We start from the raw sequence: 10,481 nt of genomic DNA, 5'->3' as shown, positions 1-10,481 counted from the left end.
AAAAATGCAAAAAGGCGAATCGATGTTTGCAAGGCGAAGTTATTTACTTGAAGTTTTGAAAATACACTACTTCTGATGTTCAGAAAAACAAAACCACGAAAATGGAATCAGATTAGCAAGAAGAATTCCAAGAACACTGGAAATATGCAATGAACTGATTCTTGAAGTAGGGGAATTACACCACGAAGAATAGGATTCTCTTAATATAGGGGATCAATGTTGAGGAATTGGATTACGAATTCTTAGGAAACCGTCTCAGGTCTATTTCGTATGGTTTCAAAAGACTGAATTCTGATTGGTCACTGTTGAATAAAATTTACATAACGTCTGAACTTTGAAGCTAATTAGCAACTTTTTGAACTATTATGGTTCAAAAAATTAAATCTTCTCCATGAAAATCTCAACTTCACACAGCTCAAGTAAGTAGGTACTATGTTTTAAAATTCTAAAATTTTCGCAAAAGTTCTTCGAATATTACTTTGTTTCCAATCAATTTCATGAAATCTGATTGGTCGAAATTGATGCAACTCGAATCAATTAAAAAAAACATGGCTATAATAATTTAAAAATTTTAGCAATTTTCTATGAAATTTATGATGAGATTGATGAGGTTACAGCACAAATCTTTCAACTTAGAATGAGAGACTGCGCTCCATTCTGAACTTTCAATAACAATCAATCCAAAAAAATGCTGCATTCTGATTGGCCAAAATTAATGAGATTTTAATCAACATTAGGCAGCTTACGTAACCATTTTTCAAAAGTCTAACTAAAACCTTCTCCGAAGCAAGCCTTTCCAATGATGCAATTCAATTTCAAAAAAATTAAAAATCTTTGATTATTTTCCACCTGTGATGAGAGCATTTTCAATTACATATCTTCAATCATTAAAAAAATTGATACATTCGATTTAAATTCGGGTACCCTATGGTATAGTTAGGCATCGTTTATCATATGTTGCGAAGAAAAAATTGGCCAATTGAGATGAAAAAATGTTTTTCTAAGGGTCTTCCACCCATATTCAAAATTCTGAAAAAAAAACATGTTATACAATGTCAGGTTGTCTACTAAATCCAAAAAACAAAATTTCGTACCTTTTTCGTACTTTTATCGTATTTTTTTCGTACAATATATATTTTTTAATAATCATACTTTACATCTACATAGAGGGGAGGGGGTGTATCATGTCATTTCGGCCACAAAAATCAAAATTTGAACGTGCTGAGCAGTGTGATCTGGGCCGTCAAGAGCCAATGCGAAACCGAAACGAATATAATTTGCCCATAGAGGTCTTTTGAGAAGAGGAGGGGTTTGATTGAAAATTGGTCAACAGAAACAGGGAAAAAATACCCATTTTGCTGATTGATGTCATAATCACAAGACTTACAAAAATTTTCACTTTCTGTTTTAAATTTTTGGGGGCTCAAATGTGATTTTTTTTCTATTTCAAAAGAAGAAAAAAAAATTTGAAAATTTGATTTCAAAAGACTTGAAAACGACACTTTGAAAAAAAAAGTAAAGGCCCGAGCGAAGCGAGGGCAAAAACTTTGGAAAATTCGTATTTTGTAAGAGCTAGGTATAAAAAACAATGTTTTTTAATGCAAAGAGTTCGTTTTTTGGTTTTTAAAATTTTCGAATTAGAAAGATTTTTCTAGGATGTGAATTTTGATTTTTTTTTAAAAGTCAGAGAACAAGCGCCAGTGAAAGTGAAAACTATTGAAAAAATGTAATTCGAGAAGTATGTGAGAATTTTATTTTTTCACTTTGAAACCACATGTAAAAATTGAATGCTTTTCCAAGAATTTCAATTTTTAAAAAGAAAAGAAAAAAATTCCAATCCCGAGCGAAGCGAGGGAAAAATTTTTGAAAAAATAAGAATTTTAAGGATATAATGGCGATTTTGTCGGCAGGCAAATTAAGAATGGAATCCTTTCAAAATTTCGTACTGTAGGTAGGTAGGTAGGTAGATCTAGACGAGATACATAATATACGAGTATATTTTTTTCATATTGCACTTACGAAAGAACTTATCTACCAAAAGTGCCATTTGAAAGCTAAAAATGCGCGTTTTGCTCAGAAGATATGGTTAAAAAAAAATTCAAAAATTTCCAGGAATACCCATTGAAGGTGTCTAACATCTCTGCAAGTTTGAAAAATTCGATTGCAAACCGTCACAGTAGGGAATTTACAACTGAAATTGCAATTTCATCCTTTCTGAAAAAGTAATACAGGGGCTTCGACGATCTGAAAATTCATCACGAGGGTACTGAACCATAACAAGGAACAACTTCCGCTGATTAGTTTATAAATCCATGGATAAAGCCAAATCGCTTTATTTACCCGGCTATGTTCTTATCAACTCTCAAACACTCGGAACCCATAAAGCGCACACTCGTAAAAATCGATTTTCGCCTGTTCTCTCTGAAACGCAACAACATAACGTTAATTTCTGATACATTTACGTTCATTAAAATATTATTTTTGCAATATTTCCGGGAGTCAGAATGACTCAATAATTTGTTTTCCGTATTCGTTGAAGATGCGATACACCTGATGACATTCAATTTCAGTGATCGAGTTGGTGCATAAATACCTACAAAAAGTATGTCGGGATGTTGTCATAATATTAGGAATCTGTTATGGCAGATGGGAAGCGATGGAGATGATTTGTGCAGTCAATTCAGCAGATATATATCGCCAGCCTATCACCACGATAAATGCGAAAGGTACTTTTTTTGTAGAGTTCACATTTTCATAATCTGATATTGATATTGAGTGTAATTTATTTCCGTGTTTTGTCTATGCCTAGATGCGTTCAAATGAGACTGTATTCTATGAATAAGGGCGAAATCACATTTGTTTATTTCATATTCGTCATACTGTGGTTACTTGCTTTAATAATCGGATTATCTGGTGAGTGTAAAACATACAGAAATCAGAATGGGTGTATTAGGTATCAAGTTTAATCCCATTACAACATATATTATTATTTTGAACGATATGCGTCTTTCTTAGGTCCTCCGATCGAATACACTAGTTATAGAAATATCTCGGAATCAACAACTTCAGCTATTTTTGGTCAAAATGGACTCGAACATGGAGGTCCATTCAACTTAACAACACCACCATTAACGAGATATAATAAACAATTATGGTTATACGCTATTCTACATACAGAAAACGTAGATGGTAGGTTTACTTTACCCCACCTTTAACTAGGCTGTATTTTCGTTTTTTTTTTACTACGAAAAGCATTTTTAATCGTTTGAAGATGATTTGTTTTTTCTGTTTAAAAAGATGAAGTATATGCTGAGAATATGTTACTGAGTGTTTCCGCTATTGGATTACGTTCTTCGCAAGGTGATCAGAGTATTCGTGGTAAAAATCAAAGCGATACGTCAGCTATATTCCAGAAATATACTTTCAAGAATAGGTGAGTATGTAGAAGCATAGACTGATGTTTTACTTCAAAATTGACTTTATTTTTGATTACAAATAAATTAATCAATGTTTCATTAATTACGTATATTTTTCAGAACAAGACACGTAGAATGTAATAAGCGTATCTGCGATCCCATAATGGTGGCTCATTTGGGATTTATTAAATTCGTCCGGTATAGATTTTATGTCAAGTTTCATCATTTGGAAAGCTTTCATAGAAAGTATACGATTAAACAAGTAACATTCGTGGTAGGTAATCCAAAAAATACAAGTCCTACCGGCAAAAATATCAAGTTAACTTGCGTTTTTATGACCCAAAATATTTTAAAATATCAGAACAGACGAATTTAGGTTTTCACAGTTGCATGATAGGGAGCTGAGGCCTAAAAGCCCTCAACTTTCGAAATAGCTCCGAAGCAAACGATTTTTTCACTATAGGTTAATTTGGAGCACTCGTCTCATTCCGAATAATGTATGTGTTAACTTGAGCTTGCTATCTGCACCAATGGGGCGTTTGTTCCCCACAAGTGTGATTAAAAATGGTTTCGCTGGCGTCATCATCAAGTCAGCGAGGCAAAAAAAAAATCATATCTATAACATATAAAGGAGTTCATTCCGCGTCCATCGAGTCAAAGTTAACGAAAAACTGGTAGCATAATACAGAGCAGTTGAATTTCAAAGTCGCACCGCGCCCCCTCACCCCAATTTTGAGTGGAAATGAACTGTTGTAAAATTATTCAAAAAGGGTGTTGCAACCTATCAAAATGGCTTAAAATTTCTCGAGAAATTCGAATATTTCAACGAAAATGTATTTTGAGCATTTTTCAAAAATTCAGAGCCCAAAACTGAGTTACAGATTTTTGAGAATGTCTGAACAAGTGCATTTCAATACATTAAAATGGGGTAAATATTTGACAAAAATATCAAATATTTCCACGAAAATGTTTTTTGAGTTTTTTTGAAAAATTTTGAGCTCAAAACATGGGTCATGATTTATGAGATTTTCGTAAGTGTGATTCGTCCATTCAAAATGGATCAAATATTGGCAAAAAATACAAAAAATATTTCCACGAAAACTTTTTTGAGCATGTTTGAAAATTTTTTAGCTCAAAACTAGGTCATGATTTTTGAGATTTACGAAAAAGTGTGATTCGTGATTTAAAAATGGGTCCAAATTTCGCAAGAAACCCATTTTTCCACGGAAATATTTTTTGAGCATTTTTGAAAAATTGGAACCAAAATCAAAATGGTTATAAATTCCAGCAAAGCATCAAACATTACTATAACACTTTTGAACTGCTGAATCTAAAGTAGGTAATTGTGTCAATTTTTTCGAATACTTATGAAAAAATGTCATGAGATACATCAAAATGGTTCACATTGCGAAGAGAACGTCCGGTGTTGTAATCTGCCTATATTATTTTTTAACATCAATTTTTTTTTAAATTTAGTGGAGAAAAAGCTGATGAAGATGATCAGTCATTAATTTGTATTATTACGAAGTATTTTTTTGTTTTGCTTGTCTCCTTATCATGCAAAAGTGTTTCATAAATTTTCAATAAGATACCAACAAAGCATTATATCTAAACGATTGATTTCTTTATACTTATAAGTTTTACCACATTCGATGAGAACTTGAGAAGCATATTTTTTCTTCGACAGTATCCACAAAAATACTCAAAAAAGAATTCTTTGAAAAAGCTGGGAAAAAACGGATTTTTGGCAATATTTAGTTTTCTTGCGAAATTTTAACCCATTTTGATTAGTCGAAGTACACTTTTACAAGAATCGCAAAAATCATGACTCGGTTTTGGGCTCGAAATTCTTCAAAAATGCTCAAAAAAGACTTTCGAGGAGATATTTGAATTCCACGGAAAATTCTAACGCATTTTGAAAGGAAAAATCCCAAAAATTATGACCAGGTTTTGAGCTCAAAATTCTTTAAAAACGCTCAAAAAATATTTTCGTAGAAATATTGGAGTTTATCGCGAAGTTTTAACGCATTTTGAAAAGTCGATTTCAACTGATTCAAAAATTGCAAAAGTCACAACCCAGTTTTGGGCTCAAAATTATTCAAAAATTCTCAAAAACCATTTTCGAGGAAATATTTGAATTCCTCGGAAAATTTCAACGCATTTTAAAAGGAAAAATCTCTAAAATCATGATTCAGTTTTGGGCTGAAAACTCTTCAAAAATGCTCAAAAAATATTTTCATTACACCTACGCGAAATTTGATATGTCAAATTACAATAGATCAAAAATCTCAAAAATCATTAAGGTGAATTTTTTTTTTGAATGCTCGTAAAACATTTGCTTGGAAATATTTTGATGTTTTCGCAAAGTTTTGACTATAGACAGTATAGGGGAAGACGATAATCTCCAATGGCGAATAATAGGATTATCGTCCCGCGTTTGACCGCGGATTAACTAAAAAACCAGAACGCGCTGCAGTGCCGTTTCTCGGCATGTTTTCCATTTTTTGTGAGAGTTGTAATCGAAAATACGCGTGATCGCAACTTTGACCTCTAATATTTCTTGATAGAAAAATGCTAGGACTTCGGGGAAAAAACCATCGTGAAGAGGATGAAATGCTGAACATTTCCACAGTTTTAAAACCCTATGTGTCCATTCAAAATTTTGAATAATTTCAACTCAAAGTTAACAAAGTTATAGAAATCGAATCAAGCGCGACGAAAATTCAAACTTTGAGTACGCGTTACTCAAAATCTTGAGTGGACACATAGGGTTTTGAAACTGTGGAAATGTTCAGTATTTCATCCTCTTCACGATGGTTTTTTCACCGAAGTTCTAAGCCTTACCATTCGAAAGCTATTCAAGTTTAAAGTTGTAAAAACAAGTCAAGTGCGGCATAAATGTACCTTTGAACTTTTATAGCTTACGAATCATAAAAGCTAGAGCTTTGAATAAACAACCAAAATGGTACGAATTTCATCCTCTTCATTTTAATTATTTATCCAAAGCTCTAGCTTTTATAATTCGAAAGCTATCAAAGTTCAAAGCTAAATTTATGCCACGCTTGACTTGTTTTTACAGTTTTAAACTTGAATTTGAATAACTTTTGAATGGTAAGGCTTTAGATTAGAACTTCGGGGAAAAAAGCATCGTGGAGAGGATGAAATTCTGAACATTTTGGTTTCGATCCAAAACTCTAGCTTTTATATTTCGAAAGCTATTAAAGTTCAAAGCTACATTTATGCCGCGCTTGACTTGTTTTTACAACTTTAAACTTAAATAGCTTTCGAATGGTAAGGCTTAGAGCTTTGGATAAAAATCTAAAATGAAGAGGATGAAGTTCTTGACATGTTGGTTGTTTATTCAAAGCTCTAGCTTTTATAATTCGTAAGCTATAAAAGTCCAAACTCCAAAGCTAAATTTATGCCGCACTTGACTTGTTTTTACAACTTTAAACTTAAATAGCTTTCGAATGGTAAGGCTTAGAGCTTTGGATAAAAATCTAAAATGAAGAGGATGAAATTCTTGACATTTTGGTTGTTTATTCAAAGCTCTAGCTTTTATAATTCGTAAGCTATAAAAGTTCAAAGGTACATTTATGCCGCGCTCGACTTGTTTTTACAACTTTAAACTTGAATAGCTTTCGAATGGTAAGGCTTAGAACTTCGGTGAAAAAACCATCGTGAAGAGGATGAAATGCTGAACATTTCCACAGTTTCAAAACCCTAGGTGTCCACTCAAGATTTTGAGTAACGCGTACTCAAAGTTTGAATTTTCGTCGCGCTTGATTCGATTTCTATAACTTTGTTAACTTTGAGTTGAAATTATTCAAAATTTTGAATGGACACATAGGGTTTTGAAACTGTGGAAATGTTCAGCATTTCATCCTCTTCACGATGGTTTTTTCCCCGAAGTCCTAGCATTTTTCTATCAAAAAATATTAGAGGTCAAAGTTGCGATCACGCGTATTTTCGATTACAACTCTCACAAAAAATGGAAAACATGCCGAGAAACGGCACTGCAACGCTCTCTCTAGTCGGCGGTCGGCGAATGGTACGATTTTTTAAGAACGCAGATTTCCGTCTTCCCCTATACTGTCTATAGTTTTGACCCATTTTGATATACATAAATGTATTGAATTACACTTTTTCAAAAATCTCAAAAACCATGACCCAGTTTTGGGCTCAAAATTCTTCAAAAATATTTTTGTGGAAATATTTGAATTTCTCGAAAAATTTTGAAGCATTTAGAATATAAAAATCTCGAGAATCATGACCCACTTTGAGGCTCAAAATTCTTCAAAAATACAGAAAAAATTATTTCATAGAAATATTTGGCGTTTTTGCAAAATTTTACCTCATTTTGATACATCGAATTGTACTTTTTCAAAAATCTCAAAAATCATGACCCAGTTTTGGGCTAAAAATTCTTCAACAGTGCTCAAAAGACATTTTCGTAAAAATATTCGAGTTTCTCGCGAAATTTCAACCCATTTTGATAGCTCGCAACATCACTTTCGAATAATTTGACAAAAGTTCATTTCTATTCGAAATGGGGGGGGGGGGAGACTTTGAAATTCAGCTGCTCTTTTTTTGTGCAAGCTGTTTTTCGTGAACTATCGCTCAATGAACGTGGAACCAACTCCTTCACTGACGTACTTCTTTTTTGACATTTTAGACCCATTATCTATCAAAAGCAAACTGATTTTTTTGAGTAGCAAAAATACATGAAAGTCAGATTCGATTTCCAGAGCATGTTTTGCCAGTTGGACTGTAGACTATAATTTATGTTGAATTGAATTAATTGATTGATTGAGAAAATAGGTCGAGGTAAATATATTCTGAATATTGCTTTGAATTTCAGTTCAGAAGTTATACTCCAGAATACACACAGATTGAGATGTCGTTTCGAATTATATACGTGATTATGACGTTCTTTGCTACAGTGAGTATTAAAATCTATACCTGAATGAATTAGGGTTTTATTCCTCGATACTCCTGATACCTACGATTGAAGTACAAAATATTTCATTACAGTTATGGTTCGGAAATTCTTTGCGTAAATATGCGATTAGTGATTGGGCCTACGAACAAAAATGGCTGATGATATTATTACCTTTATTATTACTCTACGATGGTGAGTCTTTATGAAAAAAGTAAGCAAATCATCGATAAGATCTCGATGATCTGATAAACTGCTTGAGGTCTAATTCAGGATACATTTCAAATCATACTCCTGATTGTGAGCTCAAATCAGTTGGTTAACTAACTGGCAATGACGAAGTGTTGAATTGATGATGGAAATGCTTCTGTTACAGGTCCCACATATTCCATGACTACGATTTGTGATCATTGGCTGATCGGTTTCCTCGACAGTATATCTCAAATAACATTTTTAGCCGGAACAACTCTATTTAATTTATGTATCTATCACGCTTTCAGACAGGTGACTATACCTACTTTGAACTCAATTTAGCGATCAAAACTTATCTTTACTTTTCGTTTCCAAAAATCACTTATTTCACGTATTTTGTTACAGAATGAAAGACGTTTTATTCCATTTTATTTGGAAAAAGTTGTGATCGTTTTCGTCTTATGGGTGCTCTCCGCGACAATTGCTTATTATCAAAAAGTATACGAATATTTGGATTACAGCTTTAGTTTCAAGTTGGATTCAGTTGTTTATCAGGTAGGTAATTCCACTCGAGCTAAAATTTTTCTTTAGGTACCTACTGAGAAAAGAACAATGAATGAGTTGTAGCATTGATTCACAGTTATTCACTTTAATGTTGGTAATACCTATTTTTACAGACGATTACGAAATGGTGGGTCTTATTCGTGGTATTCTACATGATCTATCTCCTTTTATCTATGCTCAAAGCCTACACCGATCTCCGAACTATGCCATTTTTTGGTAAGAATCAAGACGTCATAAACCATTCACAGAAGTCAGTATTCTGAATTAATCGACGTGAATCATTTCAGATAAACGTCTCAGATTCGCAACCACGAACGTAGCAGTTTTAGGCACCATTTGGTATGGTACTTGGAGCCTAGATTATGGAATCACTGGTATCCTCGAGGATCAATATACAGCCGATATAAAAGACAAACAATCACATACTACATCTGTGACATTCATGGCCTTATACGCTTCGCTTAATTTTTACGTTTATCTCATGGTATATGTTTATTCTCCCGCACAAAAATCAATATTTGGTAAGTAAAAGCTGATTTTTGTAAACGTTTACTTATCCTGATTTTTTTTATTTTAAATAATTTGTACATTTTTTTTTCATTTAGAAAACGTCGTAATGAAAGATAATCCCACGTTTTCGATGATTAACGATTCCGACGAAGATGATATTACAACGACGACTCTACCTTCCAAAACAAGAACAGTTACTGATAAACTATCTTTATACACGTCCGAAGATGACGACGGTGAAGACAGTCTTTGTCCACTGAACCGAGCCAACGCACAGAATCGTACCGATGAAAGTGATTGAATTTCGATTGTTTTTTTTTTTTGTACTGGTGAAATATTTCGGGGTTGTGTCAGGGAATAATACTTGTATGGCGTGAGGTGTTTTGTATTTTCCTATAAATTCATTTCAATTCTGTTTATACGAAACGATTTTATAATATTTTGATCGTAATAATAAATGCATTAAAGCTTATTAAATGAACTGGTTCATTGGACGATTAGAATAGCAGTTTGCCCCCCCCCCTCCCCGATGAAAAATCAAAACGTGTTAAAAACCTGAATCTCTAAAAAATTGGATATTGAATTTGTTGAGAATAAATTTTCAAAAAGAGTTTTACAGGCACAAGTTGATCTTTTGATTTCTCTCAAATTTGGGGGGCTCCTTATGCAGGTCTCGTACTCGGTTACCTTTTCAACTTTTTGGTTACTCAAGTTACTATTCTTTGGCAAATTGTAGAAAATTCATTTTTTAAAAATTAAATGAATAATTTGCGAAAGTATAATACACTGCATGTTCATTTTTTTTCAACTGGCCACATTATCTTTTCAGCTTTACGGTGACAAAGCTCAACCTTTTGCTA

At 33.1% G+C, this 10,481-nt stretch overlaps 1 protein-coding gene across 1 annotated transcript; it reads left to right on the top strand.

Annotated features, from left to right (window-relative positions):
• Positions 1 to 2,411: 2,411 nt before the first annotated feature.
• LOC135836942 (transmembrane protein 181-like) lies at positions 2,412 to 10,098 on the top strand. Its single transcript, XM_065352032.1, has 12 exons — positions 2,412 to 2,726; positions 2,810 to 2,913; positions 3,016 to 3,189; positions 3,298 to 3,433; positions 3,537 to 3,690; positions 8,278 to 8,358; positions 8,451 to 8,550; positions 8,732 to 8,859; positions 8,953 to 9,102; positions 9,225 to 9,327; positions 9,399 to 9,632; positions 9,717 to 10,098. The coding sequence occupies exons 1-12, from the start codon at positions 2,605 to 2,607 to the stop codon at positions 9,920 to 9,922; spliced, it is 1,692 nt and encodes a 563-aa protein (XP_065208104.1). The 5' UTR covers positions 2,412 to 2,604; the 3' UTR covers positions 9,923 to 10,098.
• Positions 10,099 to 10,481: the final 383 nt, after the last annotated feature.

This window comes from Planococcus citri, chromosome 2 (genome assembly GCF_950023065.1).
Source record: "Planococcus citri chromosome 2, ihPlaCitr1.1, whole genome shotgun sequence".
Lineage (NCBI taxonomy): Eukaryota > Metazoa > Arthropoda > Insecta > Hemiptera > Pseudococcidae > Planococcus > Planococcus citri.
This window is presented reverse-complemented; position numbering and strand designations above follow the sequence as displayed.

Excerpts from the sequence above, each read along its gene's own strand:
- LOC135836942 (XM_065352032.1), top strand. The coding sequence starts at position 2,605 with ATGTCGGGATGTTGTCATAATATTAGGAATCTGTTATGGCAGATGGGA. Across the intron at positions 8,359-8,450 it reads TTATGACGTTCTTTGCTACA|TTATGGTTCGGAAATTCTTT; the intron begins GTGAGTATTAAA and ends ATTTCATTACAG. Across the intron at positions 9,103-9,224 it reads TGGATTCAGTTGTTTATCAG|ACGATTACGAAATGGTGGGT; the intron begins GTAGGTAATTCC and ends CTATTTTTACAG.